At 31.5% G+C, this 22,108-nt stretch overlaps 1 protein-coding gene across 2 annotated transcripts; it reads left to right on the forward strand.

Annotated features, from left to right (window-relative positions):
* Positions 1–1,516: 1,516 nt before the first annotated feature.
* On the forward strand, positions 1,517–21,352 carry LOC148618990 (ras-related C3 botulinum toxin substrate 1). Of its 2 annotated transcripts, none has more exons than XM_088578459.1 (5): positions 1,517–1,632; positions 5,643–5,714; positions 7,720–7,837; positions 8,607–8,669; positions 20,639–21,352. In XM_088578459.1, exons 1-5 carry the CDS (start codon positions 1,598–1,600, stop codon positions 20,933–20,935), a joined length of 585 nt encoding a protein of 194 aa, XP_088434585.1. In that variant the 5' UTR covers positions 1,517–1,597; the 3' UTR covers positions 20,936–21,352. The 2 variants fall into 2 exon arrangements, with proteins under 2 accessions (XP_088434585.1, XP_088434586.1); XM_088578460.1 differs by lacking the exon at positions 20,639–21,352 and adding an exon at positions 10,980–14,021.
* The last annotated feature ends 756 nt before the right edge of the window (positions 21,353–22,108 follow it).

The raw sequence follows: 22,108 nt of genomic DNA on the forward strand, positions 1-22,108 counted from the left end.
ACAATTCGATATAGACGGAGGCACAATGTATAATTTTGTTTGGTGAATCATGTTCCCGGTTACACATAAGACATAAGACAGGTTTTATTTAGAGTCGGTATGCATACAAAATGAAGAGCTTTTGTGCGATATGTATAACAAAACAACACACATGCATGCACACATAAAGCATCAGACAAGTAATACTATAAAATGAAAGGCATACTTATCAATAAGCAAAAGCAAAAACAAACAAACAAACACGTATGGTTAAAAGCAAAGCACTAGTTGTAGCACAAAAAAAGTTTAAAAAGCAAGCAGATGAAAACAAGTTTTAAAGCTGGATTGAAACAACATATCTGAGAATACCAGACACAAGCATTAAGATTAACATATCGCACAACTACAGATGTTTCCGTTCAATGACTGCAAAAGATTTTTAAATTGATTAAAATTTCGTTGTGATCTGATATGTTCGGGTAAGTCATTCCAAAGAACTGCACACTATACCTGAATGTCTGTTTACCAAATTTTGTTGTACGATCTCAGGGTACATCTACATTATTAGATGTAGATTAAATAAACATGTAAAAAGACAACTAGCAGCTGGCAGTCCTGAACATAGAAATCCTTACACTGTGACCTGTCAAGGCGTGCTATACAATTTCCATATTCGACCGGGGGTTATTGCTGAGTGCGGTATAGTTCCGAGGACCAACTCTAGAGTTCCAAAGGTATGTTCCGGTATCAGGGTCAAAATAAGCATTTATGTATATGCATAATTCGAATTTGGCCAATACTAAATTACTCATGTATTGCATAAATCGAATTTTGCGTATGCTTAATTATTTATATATCTTTAGGCATAAGTCGAAATATGCATACTCAGAAATAATTCATTTGCACATAATCTTTATTCGAATTAAGGATATGCTTTAATTTTAGCATATGCAAGAATTCTAATTATGCAAATGCTTAAATATTTATGCATAGGCATAAATCGAATTTTAAAGGCGTCTCCTTACATATGCTTGGATAATTAAGCATTCACAGAAATTCGATTTTAGCATATAGATCTATATGCATAAATTGACTTTAGCATATTCATAAACATTTTTTTGCCCCGATACCGCGCCATAAAAGGGACGGTTAAAAAATTACGTGAATTTTTAAACAACGGCTTAAAATGTGTGGACCTGGCAGAATATGCCCTACCAGGGGACTTCACATTACACTCCCTGGCCTAACCAATAACTAGACACTACTTTTTTTGTTTTTTGTATATTTTTTATATTTACTGAGGAATGTTATATATAGATGTCTTCCGGTGACCGATCGCCACGTTGTGCAACAGTTTGGCCTTTAATATTTGATTTTAAATCGACCGTACAAGTACACAAAATCCTCCAAGAATACCATTTTTTCAATCGCTTAAGAGACTTTATAGTATCCATCCGGGTCGTCGCAGTTATTTTTGGATGTGCTAAAAATAGCGGAAGTGAGTCGGTATATAAAACTGTGACGGCCATTTTTTGGCAGTGTTTATGAAAGGGAGGAGGATAGGAATTTAAACTTATTTGTGTATTTATATGAATTTATATATCTATAGACTAACACGATGCAGGCAATTAAGTGTGTAGTAGTAGGAGACGGGTAAGTTTTTACAATTGAACACTCCCTTTTAACTTTCTCGAGTTTCTTTCTAACGCGGAAATGGCTTCACCTGTTTACTCTTGAAAATACCCGTTAAGTAGTCGTGCATTTTCATATTCTATCCAATTAATTATTTGTATTGCCAAAAAATTCACAACTTAACACTTTGTTGTTCTAAACTTAACGATTTGAAAGTAACTCTGTAAATTGCTGAAGGAGCCTCATGATGACAGGTGCTTGGCAGAGTTGTCTCCCCATTTGATGGTAGCTTAATGTAATAATGGTAAACTCTTTACTCAGTATGTTGGTAATGAACAGTAGTTAATTCAAAGAGGGAGTTTTGATTTTTGTAAAGCAACAAAAATAAAGGCAAACCGGTCTGAAGACTACCAAGTAGTACACTGTTCTAGGACTAGGGTATTTTTTCTTTCTAGGTTTTCATTGGAACTACTTTGCCCCAATTGAAGTCCACTTTCCAACTAACAAATCCTTTAAAATTTTCAAGTTTACTACATGCCAAAAAGATAGTGAAACATACTAACTTTCTCACACCAAAACTTGACTTGCTGTTGTGCCAGGAACTCATACAAATGTAACTCATTTTGTTGTGAAGACCAGAGTAGGAAACTCACTGAAATTTTAGCCAGTCCTGAATACAATTTTTCAATATATTTACTATATGGCAGTATAGATATTTGCTGAAATTAGCCAGCCTTGCCTAAAAATAACCAGTCTTGGGCTGGCGGGCAGGCTACTATTTCTAACTCTGTGAAGACACTGACTGGCACCTTCTAGATGATACATGCACTGTAGTGTGCAACTAGTGTAGAGTGCGTTAAATCTGCTCATATTACAATGATTAAATGGACTGGAAAAGTTCTTCCTTTATATTGAGGGCAACTGTCATAAGGTCGGAGACATTGCAATGAGAGCCAAGTGAACAGGAACTTGAATCATTGTGAAATGATAGTTTTAATTTAGAAGCATTTCTGATATTTTTATGATCAGCGACGTATTAAGTATGTTCACATACATTTTTTGTAACATTACTGTTCTTGTAGCCTTCAAATCAGTTATCCATTCTTTGTCTATTAGTAAACCATTAACCAGCTTCCACCAGATTTGACATACATATTTTTAAATGGCAAATGTAAAGATCATCTATTGTTGTTGGTCTCACATCTAATCTTGCTGATATGATTTAAGGCTTTGGCTAAGAGCGACAGGGCTATTTGTACTCTGATCTGCTTAGAACTTTTGTTGATGACTAGACTTGGTTCAAGACTTCCTAGAATATACATTTGTAGATCTAGGATAAAGTCAATAATGGTAGTGGATTTTAGTGATTATAATACATTTATACATGTAGGTTCTGGATGCCTATCCACATTTTTTTATTTCTACATTTTACCTACATTTACATGTTACCGTCATGTACATGTTTGTACACAATGTACATGTACTAACATTGTACTTAATGTATGTTCTGAGCTACAATGTACATGTATGAGTGATGGAATACCAAACAACATTTGGCCCAATAACTTGTTTTCGATTAAATGTAGACTTGCACTATTTATCGCATTCCTGTTCATAGTGTCAGGAAAATTCATTTCCTTTACTGTCATTGTGATGTTACTTTGCAAAATCACAACTTGCATATGATTGTTCAAGTAAACACTAGAGCATGTTGTCTTGTCTTGGTCATCTTTACTAAAAAATTCTCACTGAAAGAAGAAGAGTCCAATATATTTGGTTGGAGCTCTACTCAGTCTATTATTTTTCAAAGAGATGATCATTTTATAGCATTTTAATGTGCTTCATAAGTCTTATCATGGAAAACATAGTTGCATGAACTATAATTGGATCAACTACTCAATTCATATCATAATGGGGGAGTGATAATTTACTAAAGATAACTACACATGTTACTCTTTAACTAAAATATTTTTTAGTTTACATGTATATGTAAAATGTAGCTACAACCTTATATAGACACTGATTACAAGGAGAAGCTTTAATTTATGTCCTCTAGATAAAGCCCTAAGCTTGATATTTTGGTCCTTTTTCAGGTTTTGTATATCTAAGTGAAAAAGATTGTTTGTTTAAGATCAAGTTTACATGTACTGTATATACATGTATGCCTTTTAGTTACGTTAGGGCCAAATGAAAAAAAATATGTATGGCTCCGGTTACTTCATAGAGGTAAACATGGGTAAGAATTTCTTTCAAATTTTAGTTCCCTCCCAAGTTGTACGTTGTACATGTAGTTGTCATTTTCATGAATTAATACATGTACTGCCTTTGACCTCGATATGAACTCAAATTCTGTGTTTCCAAATCTTAAACCTCCTGTTACAATGAGGACTGAACCAAGTAATAGTAGAGCTCTAACCTTTAAAAAACAAAGAAGTGAATAGAAAATTGTGGTCAGTTGGTTTTTATTTTATTTTCTTTTTCATATTGGTAAAAAAATGTCTAGGGTTGGTTGGGTGATCAGAACCACAAATATCAAGAATGCATGTACTTGTAGATACTTTATTCTGCACCTTTTAATTGACAATAGAAATCACATGCCACTTATAACAATTGTGACATCACTGAATGAAATGTTTATGTGAACTATGACATAAACCTACTAATTTGTTGACATACATATTGACTCACTGACACCTGGAGCTATACATTCCAAAACACAGTGACCTCATGTTTACCTTGAACAAATTGTCAGAGTAATTAGCTCTATTTACAATGTATATGTAGTTGTACATATATACTTAGTAAGACTGGATGTAAAATTGTAGGTCTTTGCACTTACCATAATGATTTTTCTCTGATCAATGGCAAATTTTGCATTTTAAAATTTGTTGAACTAAAAAATGCCTTGCAGAAATACAATGCATTTTAAACATGAAATTACATTTGTACATACATGTATATCTTGATTTAAACAAATGACTTGGTGTACACAGTACTTGTATACAAATTTGATTATCTTTCAGATGCTGTTGAAAAATAAACTAAATGTATTAACAGATTAAGAAATTAATTGTATCAAGGGTAAAAACAAGTACTATCTATCATTTTAAAAAAGATAGACGACGCATATTATGCCTTTGTTAATACCCAAAACTGATTAAAACAGTGTGATTTTCGTTTGTTAATTATTTTATTGGTTCAACAAATAAACTTTTTCCAACTATTCAACATATAAAAGATTATTCAACATATATAAGAGATTGAAAATATTCTGGACATCAATGCCTCCAATGGAGCCTTAAATTACATGGTTGCTATCACATTCGTCCAATGAAATGTGAGGTTGTAAGCTACATAGGTATAGGTTGCGATGGTTAAGCAGCATGTACATTTGTATGTCACGTGATATGAAAGCAAACTCAATACCGACTGTGTTGGAAAAATCACTGCAGAATGTGTATTTTTCACATACTGCGAACGTTTACAAAGTTCCATAGAAAATGTACATGCAATGTTATATGTTTATATATATATATGTGTTTTTCCTCAAAATAATGATGATATTACCAGAAGTTAAGAGTTAACACAAGTAAATTTTTAGTAGAGCTCACTTTGGGAAAACAGTTTTAGATCTTATATGACAAAAAGTTTGGCAACAAATTTTAAAAATCCCCCCAAAAAATTGTGTGACATCTTGTTTTCCTATCGTCAGTTTTAATAAGTATTTGTAATCTATTTAATTGGGTTCACTACATTGTTTATGAAGATTGTCTTTGTATCCTGTATCCTCTTTTAATCCATATTTTGGTATTTTACCATATTTAGATTATCCCACGGCAGATTCTTTGGTAGTTTTTTAATTTAAATTCTTAGTCACTGAACAAATGCATTTTGCCTGACATGACCCCTGGCCCAGTCGAAAGGGTTGTTACCCATTGAAAATTATTCAGTTTTAATTTACCATCAACAAGTATCATGTATTTGTTGTTAATATAGAGTACCATGTCTATATTCTTTATGTTTCTTTACAGTGCTGTTGGTAAAACCTGTTTATTGATCAGTTATACTACAAATGCCTTCCCAGGAGAGTATATACCCACAGTGTAAGTATTTATCAAGAACATACAAACATGTACATTGTATATGAATGTATTCATTCAAAGAACATCTATGGAAGTGTTCACTGAAAGGAAATTATGGAAGTATTCACTCAAAGAGAATCATTGAAGTATTCAATTCACCGAAGTCCTATTTTCCACCGACTGTAATACATTTGTTAATTGCATGTGCATGGTATATATGTACCTCTGACAATCACTGAAACCAGGAACAACTTGATATTGGTTAAAAGTATACATTACAATGGTAAATTTGAAGGATGATTTTGCTCAAGTAGGCTATTATGTCCAGGAAGTTGTAAACTGTATACAATTATCTATGTACACATATTCATGTATTCTATTAGAGAAGTTGACACAGATTTAATATCAGAAATATTTATTTTTCAATTGGACTTGCGTTTTCCGAAATCACACAAATAAATTAAGTATGAAATGTATTTCATCTACCACTGTTTTCAAGCTTTCCAAACCTTTCATATGTATTTGAAATTGAATACATAGTATATGTAGGTTTGTATACAATCCTCAATTTATTACATATGAATGTGTACATGTATATTCAACTTTAGTGTGTCCTACTTTAGGTGGTAAACCCTATTGCTGAACTGTAGGAGTTTGACTTACCACATTAATTACGCTGATTAATTTGCTTGTGAATTGTCATTTAATCCCAGGATATAACAACCCTCTTTTGATGTCAGTCATAGGAAGTTTATGTTTATTAAATTTAACATGAACATGAATAAAAGGCTATGTACATGTAATTTGATGTGAAAGTTAAAAATGTACCATTTAGTGGAATATTGTATTCATTATGAAGGTTATTATCTTTATAGAAAATTTAATGGGTTTAAATAACATACAATGTACACATGAATATGTACATGTAATTGTAGTGCAATTGCAGTTAGAAAATATAAACACCACTGGTATATATTTCTTTAGAAAGCAGTAGACAAAATGTTTTCCATAAGGTCCATGTCTTAAGACAACTTAGTTTTTAAAAAGGAAAAACAAAATCAAAACTTCAGTATCACTGAAATGTTTTAAACATACAAATGTAGGAAAAGAGACAATTATAGGTTTTTATGCCTTAAAAGAATAATGAGTTAAGAGTCAATGATCTTTTTGCTTGGCCTCTCAGTGCAGATGTTGATTTTTATGAAGTGATGTACAATATAATGTATGTCAATTTTCACTCTAGTGGAAATTATTTTGATTTTTAGCAGGTCATTATTAAAAGGTTATCAAGTTAAATCAAAGCTCTGTGACATTTTAATGTCTAAAGGCTGATAAATGAATACACTGTACAAAAACCAAATTTGAAGATATTGTGTCTATTAAAGTAGGATTTGTCATTATAGATTATGAGTCACTTTTTTATACTCATTGTCATCAAAGACCAGAATTTAATGCCAATGTACCTGTGCCCATTTGATGTCAATATATAAGTTATCTAGTGTCCTTTAAACTGGAAGTCCTTGTCTTAAAAGGAATGTTTTGATACGATTGATAAAACATTTATTAATTGTCTATGGCCATGTTGTATGACAGAAATATCTAAAATAAGGAAGTTATTGCTTTAATGTGTGAATGTTTAAGAAAATGTACCTGTGTTGTTTCTTTTAAAAGAAATTCATTTTAATAAATGAAAGATTTTTTAGTTCAATATCAGGAAGATTTGTTGAATGTTTGAATTAAACAGGAGGTAAAAACAAATACAAAAATGTATAAATACAATGTTCTATATTTAGGTCAAAATGGTCAGTGCTGTGAAACAGGAAAACATTTATGTTTGTTTTTAGTTCAGTACAGTATAAAATGAGTTGTTGAGAGATAGACTAATTATGAACTACCATAAATTATCCATATTTAAATGACTATGAATTATACAATTAAATAAAAAATAACAGTTACATGTATTTGTACATTATTGTACTTTTATTATATTATCTATCAACTTCAACAATGATTTTTTATTTTTCAGATTTGACAACTATTCTGCAAATGTTATGGTAGATGGCAAACCTATCAATTTAGGTTTATGGGATACAGCAGGACAAGAAGATTATGATAGGTTACGTCCCCTGTCATATCCACAAACAGTATGTTGTGCAATTACTTTAGTATTATCCAATTTAACAATATAAAAAGATGTATGTAAACTATCAAATACAATAAATTTAACTTGTTGCAAGAAATCCAATAGAAATAAGACAGTTCAAGAAAAAATCACTGGCAATCTTTGGAGTTACAGTACAGACTGTACAAGTAAGTTAAAGTAGTGACAAGAAGTAGTCTTAGAAATACCAAGTTTACAACAAAAAGTTTGCTATACAGTAAATACAGGCAACTATTTGGCTGTACCAATGTATAATGTTTTGGGGCAAGCTGTGGCCTGCCCATAGGTGTGAGGATTTCCTCAATATTCATTGAAGACCCATGGGTGGCCTTGAGCTGACATATTTTATCCTGATTGGGCAAAAAAAAATGTGTGTGTTTACAGTACCCCGACTGATCCTATTTTCTGACACCGACCTTAAACATTTTTATTTGAAAAATAGGCGTAAAATGAAAAATCCATAAATTATGCTCCATCCGCATCCGGTTTTGTCAGTTACCTGTTCAAACAAACATGGCAACCTCCGCATCTGGGTTCCATATTCACCATATCCATTCTCCTTATATTGCACATGTACTAATACTTTGAATAGGAAACAAATTATGGTAATCTCAATTAAAAGGACTGGAAATAGTATAAATCTTGAAATGAACATTTCCTTCTGCACTTTCTAATTACATGAATTACGTAAAATTAATGAAGCTTTATTCAATAAGTACAGTGATTCATTTAATTAATGTTGTTCATTGTAGGATGTCTTCCTTATATGCTTTTCACTGATAAGTCCAGCCAGTTTTGAAAATGTTAGAGCAAAGGTTAGTATAAGTTTTTGTGCATTGGTTTTAGTGTGTTTCTGAACTAGGTTTTTGGATTATTTCTGAAACCAGAAAAGCAATTGCTTTTCATGTTTCTAAATTAGGTTCTGGGTCTCTATGAAATTGTACTACTACATGTAGGTTCAGAATCATAGAATGAAGATTTAAATGGATTTTAAGGGTTTTGGTTCTTACTTAATAGCAAAAATGGGTCGGAAGTAAGTATTTTGATCAACTTTTTATATGACTGCAAAAAATTTGCAGTCGTATAATGGTATGAAGCTGTCGTCATTGGAAGACCATTGGTTTTCGTGTGATAACTTAAGTTTCAGCTGGTTGATATTTATGAAGTTCAACAACAAGGTTTCAACTGACAAAAAGAAGATTGGAATTGATTTATTGGGTTATGGCCCCAACAGTTTTGGAATGAGAGACCAAAAAGTGGCCAAAACAAGTTTTTGGGAGAGTTGAACCATACAACTTCAGTAAAAGCATATGTACATTTATGTCTAGAATATTCTATACCACTATAGTCACACTTGGATTGAGTTTTTGGGTTAATATTTGAACAGTTTAGGAATGAGTGACCAAAAAGTGGCCAGAAACAAGCATTTTCCTAATGTTTGGACAGAAACTTGACTGAGGAAATTAATCTCTTAAATTTTACTACATGTTGTCATACCACAAAAGGAAGTCTGATATTGATTCAGAGGTTGTGACTTGAGTATTTTAAAAATTAGGGACCACAAAAGGGTCAGAAACAAGCATTTTTCTGATTTCTGATAATAACTTGAGTTAAAGGGAATGGATCTTTTTGAAATTGTACCACATAGTGGCATACATCAGTAGGAAAGGTGTGGCTAGTACCATTTTAGGAATTAGGAGTCATTTTGATTCTGGTCAAAATTTTATCCTGTATCAAATGTTAAATCCCAATCTAAAGCTATATCAAGTTTGAATGAAGTGTTCATACTTGCCCCAACTGTTCAAGGTTTGACCTCTGTAGTTGTACCAAGCTGCACACTGTAATGCATTTTATTCTGAATTGTTTATCTTATGTCTAACTTCAAATTTCAAAGTTCTATGAGAACAATCATATATGTCAGAATCTTGTTTTGTATGATAATAGTTTGGATGCTATGGTATATCAAGCTGTGTCCTGCAAGCATTTCATTTAAGCATTATTTCACTAGTTATTGGCTTAACATGACTGTCTTGAGTTTTTTTCTGATCAATTATAAATTTGGCATTTGTTTAGTGATATACCTAATAATGACTTGTCGATAAGTAAGAAAAATATATCAAGACGATTTGTTGTATATGACACATGTTGAATGGTTGAGATTTGTGTCTGGACACACACATTCTGTTGTGTCTAGATCAAGTTTCATAAAACATCTCGCTGTTACATTTTCCAGCAACTTCAATATTTTCATTGAATCTTTAAGGAATTGAATGGTCTTGAAATTTAACAATCCTTGCAAAATAGCTTTCCTACAAGTAAGCAAACGCACGAGAGAATAAAATCACGGTCATTTTGTTGCGTCAAGATTGTTTTGGAATTGAAGGTAAATTTTTGAAGTCTTCTTTTCGTTTTTTTGCAAATCATATCCTGCCTGAATTTGGAAAAAAATAAGCTTTTGCTATGACTCACTCGTTTTATATGACAGCTTTTTTAATAAAATAACATTTATTTAGAATGCTTTCTATGAAATAATGCTTAGTTAAAGAACTGTAATAGGGAAAAACCTCTTTCCAAACAATTGATATAATGAAATTCATGTTAAGGATAGAATTTTATGGAAAGACTGAAAAAGTAATCTGAAAGAAAGACCTAGCTTTACTCTAATTATTGCCTCTGAAATTAATACAAAATGTATATTTAATTGTAATTATATTTTATTTACAGGAATTAATTTTTCATTTTTAAACAAAATTTTTATATTGTGGGTCCTGAACAACTTGTCAATACATTAAGCTTCATGTCTCTGTAAATAAACTTAGATATTATTTCCTTTCTCATTTTGTTATGGGAATTACCTTTTAATACAGAAGGTGTAAAATTTTAGTTTAAATGTCGTAACTTTATTACACGTATTACACAGAAATGATCTTTAACATGTACCATTAAATGATATCTACCCATAGCAGCTTAGAAAATAATAAAGAAAAAACAATGTTTCCACAATGGTCAGTCTTGCCATAATCTTAAATTGATAAACAAATAGGTTTGAGTTAAAAGCACCAACCTCTGTAGTAAATACTAGTTAATAATTTGATCATATAGAAGTGTTTGTTGTTTTATTGTAGTGGTACCCAGAAGTAAGCCATCACTGTCCAAATACCCCAATCATCCTTGTTGGAACAAAACTTGATCTGAGAGAAGACAAAGAGACTGTAGAAAAATTACGAGAGAAGAAACTCTCACCAATCACATACCCACAAGGTCTGGCTATGGCAAAAGAAATCAATGCTGTGAAATACTTGGAATGTTCAGCTCTGACACAGAAAGGCCTAAAAACAGTGTTTGATGAAGCTATCCGAGCAGTGCTGTGCCCAAAACCAAAGCCCAAGAAGAAGAAATGCAAAATGCTATAATTAGACACTTAGGTTTTAGGTTTTTTTGTTGGGAAGGATATTTTTGTTATCAATTATTATAGAATATTAAAGATGTATTCTTCTCATTGTTTTATAGACATAATATTGTGATATCTGAAGAAAGTATTACAAATACTGTTATTATTAACTTTGTAGTGTGGACTAATTTCTATTGTAGATTGTACCTTTGCAGGCAAATAGTAGGATCTAGTATCCGGATTTTTTTACTTTTTCTAACAACCCTCTTTTATTTCATGTTAGCTAACAATGTTGGGGTTATTTTGTAAATCATGTGTAGACATAAATTTTCTACATAGAAATTAGCCCTTACTCCTGTAAAAAGTCTTCAGTATTGTAGTACAGAAGTTAAAAAATTGGGATAAAAACATCCTTAAATAAGATGATGATGTGTGAAAGCAAACAAGCGAAATAGCTCAGTGACACTTTCTCCATTTTAGAAGTCATTTTAGACTGGTTGATATAAGATAGAATTGTCTTCTTTATTGAATTGAATCATGAATTTATTGATGCTACTTTCTCAGATATTTATAATTACCAGACTTGAAGGTGAAATGTTACATCACCCAAGGTAGTGTTTAAATTGCTCTGTACTACTGTCAAAGTACTTTAATTCATGGATACCAATGTTCAAGGATTAGGGATGAAACACAAGTTCTTGGATTCTTGAATTCGTGGTTTTGAGGTTTTCAGTATACACATCAATGAAAATCTCCATTTCTTTGGTAACCACATTTCGTTGTTTGGCCTATCTACGAAAACCATGAAAATTGGTACCCCACGAACAATAGTACTTTCACAGTATTATTGTAGTTTGTATGAGATCATATTGTTTGAAAATATAGCTTTTTTAATTGAATGTATAACAGTGTAGAATATTTTATTATGTTACTTTGGATCTGATAGAAATTTTGAAAAATGATTTCACAAAAAAAAACTTCTTGCCTCATAATGCCGACATAAAAATATGACACTGATTTTTGTGTTTTATTGTTTGTCAGGGACGTTAATGTGGTGCATTTGAAAAATTTATAGGTTTATTCAGATTTCTGGCTTACTGTTTGAATAGCTATAATTTTGAAGCAACTGATGATTACATTAAATCTGCATCTTACTGAGTGTAAATTGACTTTTTTTTAATTAGTGGTATTAATTTGATTACGGACAAGCAATATCATATGCACAACTATTTTCATTTTTTGGACACACTCACATTTAGTAGTATTAGTGTAAAAACTATTTTTATACATCTTTATAGTAAAGGTCCTAAAGTTGAATGCATTTATTTAATATTAAATTGTTGATATGAAGGTAGATATTTTGAGAATGTGGGACCTTTTAGTGCTAGTTAAATGTTTTTTTTTTGTACATTTAAATGAACATGTTAAGTTACTAAACACCTGATCTTTTAGTTGGTTAAAACTGTGAATAATTGCAATAATTTCCTCTGTCTTTGTACTTGAAAATAAGTATTATTGTATTTTAAATGTTTTACTGTTTTTTTTTTCAGTATAAAGTTTCTGGACTAATAATTAATGGGAGATGATTATTTTAGAAATATTTCTTCACAGAATTTCATTTAGTACATCATTTATGAGTTTTTAACACATAATGAAAAAAAAGTAATTTTTGTTTGTTTGTCAATCCTAGTAATTGTTAGATTTGTGTTTATAGCATCTTATTGAAGCTTTGAAATTTTATTTTTATGTTAAATTTTGAAACAGTTGTGTAAATTTGTTATCTTTTTACAGAGCATTATGAACCTTTTTGTATTATAAGCCTTGCTCACATAATGCATTGTATAATTCATATGATTTTAATTCACAATTAATACAACTTAGCAACTCTGTATAAAATTGTGCGAAATTTTCCTAATGGCACATCTATGGTTAGGGACAAAGCTATTTATTTAAGAATTTTGTCATGGCTTGTCTGAAAGTTCAGTATACATTGGACTCAAGTGCATGATTTGTTATGTCTGAGGTCAGTATAAACTGTAAAACACTGTCTTATAGAAATCAAACAATTTATTGATGAAATGAAATAGCCTATGTGGCAGTAATAATGAATTTTCTTCTTGAATCTTGCTGAAAAGTCATGATTTTGTTGGATCAGCTTACTTACTGAAAGGTTAAAGGGAAGAATACAAATTTATCAAGTTATTTTTCTAGATTTCTACTTGATTGGTGCCAATGATTCAGCTATGCATTGCTGTATTAGGGTAGAAATGTGTCTGTTTCTATTTCAAATGATAAACATTGAAAGTTGTTCGAAGTATTACCAACTAAGTAAAGAAAAACTATCCTATACAAAAGTTATCTAGTTCAAGATCAAAGTAGGCAATTGTTCAAAGTATGGTTTGGTACTTCTTCAGTTGTTTATCTTTATTTAGACTGTCTCTTACTGGTATAATTCAAGCAGGTTTCAATGCGTCATACATTGTTTTCATTCATAAGTAGGATAGATGTGTCAGAATATATATTGGACATGATTTCTGATGTGCTATTGTTTATGTAACAATTTATGTACTCTCGATTGTCATCTTACATTGTGTTTCTTTTTTTTTGTGTAATTCCTGCTTTAAACGCCTTTATAAGAGAAACTACATCTTTACAGTAGAGAGATATTTTCTTCATATATTTGGATGTTTTATTTTCATTTGATGTGAATATATATTAACAAAAGTGTATATGTTCATATAAGCTTCATAAATGATCAATAAATTTAAAACTATAATATTCTAATGTTTTTATTTTAGTTTGTAGTATGATGTTCAAGAATTGAAGCCACATATTTTACTTCAGTTTAATATTTATTGTTGATAACTTCTTGGTTTTTTTTCCTTTGAAATTTTAAGGTCTTCTTGATTTTAGTTGTTGGGCATATAAATATTTCTGCTGTCTTTACATCTACTTCTTGGGATTAGTTAGTAGGCATTATGATGAGTAACACCTTTTGTAAAATATCAACTGTATAGGAATTGAAGTCAAACATAATCAATGTTTTACTGTAGGTACTGTCATTCCATATTATTAAAAGCCATTGATAAATTGCCCCGTAAGGTCTTTCCAGAACCAAATTTAGTTGTACAGCCTACATCATTAAAATTGATGTATAATCTTTTGACTTTGGAGTCCCATTTAGCATTTTTTTCTTACAACATGTTTCACTAGAAAATGCCAATACCATTTTTTTTCAATAATAAGAATGCTGTATAAATTAGAGCCAATTATGTATTTGGCTTGCAAGAAGGTTTTTAGTCTTTAGTTCTACTCTTTCAGATTTTTAACAACTAAAATTGCAGTCTTATTATGTTATGATGCTGTTTTTCTAGGACTGCACAAAAATTGTTGTATATGGTATCATGCTGTCATTGATTGCATTCTTGTCCAAACAGTAATTTGAGTATATGTGTATAGATCTTTATAAAATTGTACCACTAAGTGCTATACCACAAAAGGAAGGTAGGGGTTGTGACTTGAACAGTTCAAGAATTAGGGGCCAGAAAGAAGAAATTTCATTATGTTTGGACTGTAAGTGATTTTGGTGGTTATGGCTTAAGCTGGCCAGAAACAAGCATGGTCATATCTCCAGTAAAGTGAATGGATCTCTTTGAAACTAGTGTGAAAAAGATGTTGCAAAATTGAATTGCAGCAAACTGATAGGAGATCCTGAAGCCCACAAATAAAGTATGTTGGAACAATACTCAATTACATTCAGTTGAAAGTGTGTTAATGATTTCTGCTCAGTTTCTCTTTGCTCCTTTTCAATTTAAGTCATAGTTATCCTTTAAGTAAATTCCGTATGTTGTATTCTCAGCAACGACAGCCATATTAAATTATCATCAGCTTAACAGTACATAAAATCCTTTTAGCTCACTGCCCGAAGGCCACGTGAGCTATTGCCATCACTTGTCGTCCGTCGTTGTCGTTAACAATTTTTCAAAGCTCTTGTCCTCCGACACTACTTGACCAATTTGAACCAAACTTGGTATGAATGTTCCGTGGTGTATCCTGCATAGAACTGATGTGGGGATTTTTGATCTGTTGAAAAACATGGCTGCCTTTACTAAAAATAGAACATAGGGGTCAGACAATAGTTTTTGCATATATCTCCAAAACCTTTAGGTTTAGCTACTTCTGACATGGGTAAAAGTGTTCAGCATGATGTGATCCATCTGTGGTCAAATTTTCATTTTATTCCATGAAGATGTCACTAACCACTTCCGGGTCAAATGGCCACCCCCCTTTGTAGTACACGTACCAAAAACACACTGAACCTAGATCTATGCATTGTAAGTGCATTATTTGTGTGTATTCTGATTAAAAGTAGTCAAAATAAGGCTGAGAATGTGTACTTTAAAATCATATATGTAATTTACTACAAAAGTGTATAAATATTGCTTACATGAGTGAGTAATTTGCCTCCATGCTGTCAGTTAGCAGAAATGGTAAAAATGTTGATTTTCAGTACATTTTATTCAAGTAAATTTTGTAAAGAAATTCTGTGGACATTGTACCATTAGAGTGATGATTATGAAAGCCTTATTTTTCCAGCTTTGTGATGGTATGCAACTTTAAGTTGTCATTTGTCCTGGAAATTCACAGTGAAACATTGAAAATTACTTGTTTAACATGTTAAGTAATGGAAACTTTAGAAGTTGTTAGTGAGACCTAAGCCATGTTTGGAGTTATTGCCCTTTTTCAACATTTTTTGCTATTTTTTATGTTATTTCTTTCAAAAATCTTCTCCTTTGACACAACACGACCAATTTGAACCAAACTTGGTATGAATGTTCCTTGGGGTATCCTGCTTAGAATTTTTTGGGATTTTTTATCAGTTGAAAAACATGGCTGCCGTTAATAAAAATAGAACATAGGGGTCAGACAGTAGTTTTTCATATATATCTCCAAAGCCGCTAGGTTTAGCTTAATTCCGACAGTGGCTAAAACTGTTCAGCATGATGAGATCTATCTGTGGTCAAATTTTCATTTTAATCCGTAAAGGTCTCACTAACCACTTCCGGGTCAAATGGCCACGCCCCTATGTAGTACCAAAAACACACTGAACCTAGACATATGCATTGTAAGTGCATTATTTGTGTGTATTATGATTAAAAGTAGTCAAAATGTGTACTTTAAAATCATATATGTAATTAACTACAAAAGTGTATAAATATTGTTTACATGTGTGAGTAATTTGCCTCCATGCTGTCAGTTAGCAGAACAGGTAAAAATGTGGATTTTCATTATTATTTATTCAAGTAAATTTTGTGAAGAATTTCTACTATCATCGTACCATTAGAATAATGATTTTGGAAGCCATATTTTCCAAGCCTCGCAACAGTATGCAACTTTAAGATGTGATTTGTCCTGGGAATTCACAGGGAGACTTTGAAAATTACTTTTTTAACATGTAAAGTAATGGAAACGTTAGAAGTGGTTAGTGAGACCAAAGCCATGTTGGAGTTATTGCCCCTTTTCAACATTTTTTGCTATTTTCTGTTATTTCTTTCAAAAATCTTCTTCTCTGACACTACTTAACCAATTGGAACCAAACCTGGTATGAATGTTCCTTGGGGTATCCCACATAGAACTGATTTGGGGATTTTTAATCTGTCAAAAAACATGGTCACTGTTACTAAAAATAGAACATAAGGTCAGACAGTTGTTTTTCACATACGATATCTCCAAACTGTTGGGGTTAGCCAAATTCTTGCAGTATCTGAAATGATCCTTATTATTAGGACTACAAAAGTCTCCAGGAAAAAAAAGTTGTCAGATGATTCCTCGTAAGAGTTATTGCCCTTGAAAAGGGAAAAATGACAGGTTTTTTGTTATGTTTTTTTTTACAGTTTTCAGCTAATATCTTGAAAACTATGATAAATAGAAAATCTTCTTAAATTTACTGCCCTTGAAAGACAAAATTCAACCAGGTAAGCAATTCAGGCTCCTGGAAGCCTCTTGTTTATTTCCCTCTTTAGTATTATATCTATGCAGATAATTTCATATTCTTATATATACCTTTTTAGTTCACCTCGGCAAAAGGCCATGTGAACTATTGCAATCACTTGGCTTCCATCATTAACAATTTTTCAAAACTCTTCCCTCTGAAACAATTGGGCCAAGTTGAACCCAACTTGGTAAATTGTTCCTTAGGGTATTCGGCACAGAATTGATGTGGGGATTTTGATCCATCGAAAAACATGGCCATTGTTACTAAAAGTAGGCCATAGGGGTCAGACACAAGTTTTTTTTTGCATATATCAAAAACTGTTTGGTTGAGACAAATTCTGACTGGGTTAAAGTGTTCAGTGTGATGAGATCTATCTGTGGTAAAATTTTTTGTGTTAATCTGTTTCGCCATGTTGGGATTATTGTCCTTTTTCGATGTTTTTTCGCTGTTTCAATGTTATTTCTTTAAAAATCTCCTCTGAACTACTGAAGCAATCAGAACCAAACTTGGTATGAATATTCCTTAAGACATTGTGAATAGAACTGATGTGGGGATTTTTTATCACTGGAAAACACAGCCACTGTTGCTAAAAGTAGACCATAGGAATCCAACAGAAATTTTTCACATACAACTAAAAGTCATTAGGTTTAGCCAAATTCTGATTGGGCTTAAAGTGTTCAATAGTCGAGATCTATCCATAGTCAAATTTTCGTATATCTGTTGCACCATGGTAGACTTATTGCACTTTTTCAACATTTGTTGCTATTATTAATGGGCATTTTCTTATAAAATCTTACCTGAAACTACTAAAACAATTAGAATCAAACTTGGTATAATGTTCCTTAGGATTGTGCATAGAACTGATGTGGGGATTTTTTATCTGTTGAAAAACATGGTAGCTGTTACTAAAAATAGACCAGAGGGGCCAGACAGAAGATTTTTGCATATATCAAAAACTGGTTAAGACAAATTCTGACTGGGTTAAAGTGTTCAGCATGATGAGATTTATGGTCAAATTTTCAGGTTAATCTTGCACCATGTAGGAGTTATTGCCCTTTAATGAAGTATTATTTTTGCTGTTTTTAATGAGATTACTTCAAAACACTTTTCCTCACACACTTCTGAATAGAATTTGATTAAAATTGATATGTTGTTTCTTTAGTATGAGCATTAGAAATTTTATCAAAGAAAAAACCTGGGTGCTTTTACAAAAATAAAATGTTGCTTATCAAGCCAGGAGAGCAATTTAGGCTCTTTAGAGCCATTAGTCATCAAAAACTGATAAGAAAAAAGCAATATACATGAATACTAATGTTTACACCCCTTTTTTACTACTCCGGCAATGCTAAACAGGGGTGAATCCAGAATTTCAGGTTAATAGGGGTGGCATTAAAAAATAAAATACCTAAAATTTGTGAAAAATCAAGATATCATTAAAGAAAAAATTGTTCCCCAAGCTATTTTCTGACTTAGTGCCATGAAGGAATGTTATTCCAACATCTTAAACCAAATTTTGGATTTCTTTGTTAAAGACCATTTTCCAAATTCACTTTCCATTGTAGTGGAAACAAATGTGCAATATAATTTAATGGTAATTTTTGTTAAACATGGTCTTATAAAAGAAACTGAAAGTTAACAAGACTTCATTAATGTCCATCAATGAACATTTGAGTGTTATGTCTTTTTTTCCAATCCACCATGTTATAGATCTATGAAGAGAACAATTATATTTAGTATGCAGTTTTTTCAAATGTATATCATTATAAAAACTTGTTCTCTTTGTTTTTTGTGTGGGTTGCCTTATATTATATTCCATGGTACAACAACAAAAAAAAAGAACTTGTGTTTTACATGAAAATTAAGTTTAGCATTACTTACTACTTCCTATAGGCTTGGATTTTCAGGTGTGATAGAATAAATTTTTCATCAGAAAATAAACTTATCACAGAGATATGTCTTGCCTGTCCCACATGGACACTGTTTAAAACTTGAATGATAGTGACTTCGTAACTAATTTAATATATTTTATGGACAATTTATAATTTAATACAACTATTTGACACCATAAAACTTGACAGATTCCTAAGGTATATTATAGGTCCTTAGTATAAGTGATTCATGTTTTAATCACCTTATCTGAAAACTAACATAAAAATATTAACAAGAAATTTCAATACACTAGGACTGTGTGGGCATTTGCATATAACAGATACAGAATTGTGGTAAAGTGATATGATTGGTTCATATCAAACTAACCTAATTAGAAAACTGAACAATATCTTAGCATAAAACTTGAAATTTCAATGAATTGGATAAAGAATTGTGCTATAGAGCTGCTTATGCAACTACATACTAAATTTGATGGACCTAGCAAAAGTGGATTATATCAAAATGATCTAATCAGAAAACTCATAACTTGGACTGTGACGCCAAGGCCTTACAAGTAATACCATATTCTCACCTTTTGTGACATTGATCGCAGGCAAGACAAAAATTTGATTTACATTTATTTTTTTTCTAAATACCAACCCTTTTTCCTCCTTGGCACTGTAATGGGCTGTATCTTAAGTTCTGCCGAAGTCAAACTCTAGGATGTTAAAGATGTTAAAAATGCAATTATTATCTTGAAAACTCTGCTTAATGCATTTTTATACAGTATTCTACATATATATATGCACGTTTTTTCCTTCACAAAACATATTACTACAGACATATTTTGCCAACATCATATTTTCAAATAAATGTACAGATACTAGAACAGATTTTTGTTGTGAAAGGCAAATATGCTATGGCCTAATTATACAGTATAGTGCAAGCTAGCAATAATTTATGACAAATTGTCAGATTTGATTAAAATTTTATTTTTCATATTTAATGGTGTTTAGCTGTATTTAGCTGGATCATGGCATAGAATATCTCAGTTCATCTAAATTTAAAGAAATGCTAGCTTGCACTGCATAATACATTTAGGAACAGGACTTCCAGTATATGAATTTCAGATTTCAGGTCTTGTTTTTTACAGCCAATTTATTCTAAAATATGTTGTTTACACTTTTGTTGTAAATGTTGTATAGAAGTTACATAACTTTTTTCCTGAATTTGACTTGTGCTTATAAGCAAAGTAGCATTAAGCAATGTTTCAGGGCTGAATTTAATGTCTTATTAAAACTGTGAATGAAAACATTTCATTAAGCGATTTTAGCTGAACCTTAATACATGTATTTGTAATGATTGGGTTTTTTACATCTAATTTTTAAAATTATTTTATCTTCCTTATAAGGTTTTTTTTGTATCTGTCTTGTTTCGTATACCCTGGTATAACAAATGGAAGGCAATATATACCCTGGTATATTGTTAAGTTTGCAATAAATAGTGAACCATTTCAATATTATTTTCAGTGGTATCCTGAAGTTGTGCACCACTGCCCTGACACGCCCATTATTCTAATCGGAACCAAATCTGACTTGAGGGATGACAAAGATACAGTAGCAACTTTAAAATCCAAACATCTGTCAGCCATTACTCCAGTACAAGGCATGGCATTATGTAAGGAAATCAAAGCTATCAAGTACTTAGAATGCTCTGCCATGCTAATGAAAGGACTGAAGCCAATATTTGATGAAGCAATACGAGCAGCACTTAACCCTCCGCCAGTCAGGTTAAGGAAAAGAAGACAAAATTGCATATTAATATGAAAATGAATCTCTATCAAAAATTAAAAATGAACTAAATAAGCCCTTATTTTGTAGAAATCACCTGGAAGGTACACATTTTTGATTTGGGGGGCATAAACATATTTCCTTGGGGAATGTCATATACAGGGAGTTCAATTTTGAGCATTCTTGAGCTTTGCTTTTTTTTTACTGTTGTGAAACCAAAAAAATATGTGAAGTTGTGGCAATTTTTCACTATTTACATTCATTTTAGGTTAGTGAGAATTTTTCAGAAGTTTGTTGCCATTTTAAACACTTTATCACCATTTCATTAACATTTTGTCAAGTACAAAAATAATTATTACCAACAACACATGCATTTTCATATGTTATTCTTTGTATGTTGTCATTGTGTACTATGTAAGAAATAAAAGTTTATACTTATTTGTCATAAAAATATTTGATATTTAGCATTTGAATTATGCCAGCAAACAAAGATGGGGCTACAAAAATATGATACCTAATGACATAAACGTTTCAAAAATGCTACTGATTGCAAGGTACCAAAAATGAAAAGCCAATGATCAGAAACCACTTCCAAAAAATATGTAAACAGGAAAACTGACAATTTCAAGATAAAGAGTAAGCCCAAGGGCCATAACTCTGTAAAAATTATCAAACTGATGAAAATTTAAAAATAACAGAATGAAGGTAGCTTAAATGTCAGTGTTTCTTATTATGTTCTTGTACGTGAAGTCAACTGACTTATTCCCCTTTCCTAGATATGTGCACTTCTTTTTCAAACTGCGTAATTTCCTACAATGTTTGATATTGATTCTTATGAGACTGTAATATAGAGATCTTTCATTTGTGATGAACCAAGATTATATCATTTAGTACAAGAAAACAAATACATTAATGTACTACAATATTAAAAATAAAGATACAAAGAGAAAAAATATTTCAGCTAAAACTACAGAAATTTGATGGGCTTTGTATAAATTTTGTGTATTTTCTACCATTGGGCAAATAAATATCATTGACATTCATTGAATTTTGTTTCACTTTGTTCATGGTACTGTAGGAAGTATACAACATGGAATACTCTCTTATTGTAATTATTGTTGGGGTAGTTGTTCCACGAACATTTTCCTGTATATACCTTTATTTGACTATCATATACAGCAAGGAAGCTGGTGTTTAATGGTACACCCC

This window comes from Perna viridis, chromosome 4, assembly GCF_037379345.1.
Source record: "Perna viridis isolate PV_CMFRI_1.1 ecotype Kerala chromosome 4, ASM3737934v1, whole genome shotgun sequence".
NCBI classification, from domain to species: domain Eukaryota; kingdom Metazoa; phylum Mollusca; class Bivalvia; order Mytilida; family Mytilidae; genus Perna; species Perna viridis.

Excerpts from the sequence above, each read along its gene's own strand:
- LOC148618990 (XM_088578459.1), top strand. The coding sequence starts at position 1,598 with ATGCAGGCAATTAAGTGTGTAGTAGTAGGAGACGG. Across the intron at positions 5,715-7,719 it reads GGAGAGTATATACCCACAGT|ATTTGACAACTATTCTGCAA; the intron begins GTAAGTATTTAT and ends TTTATTTTTCAG. Across the intron at positions 8,670-20,638 it reads TTGAAAATGTTAGAGCAAAG|TGGTATCCTGAAGTTGTGCA; the intron begins GTTAGTATAAGT and ends TATTATTTTCAG.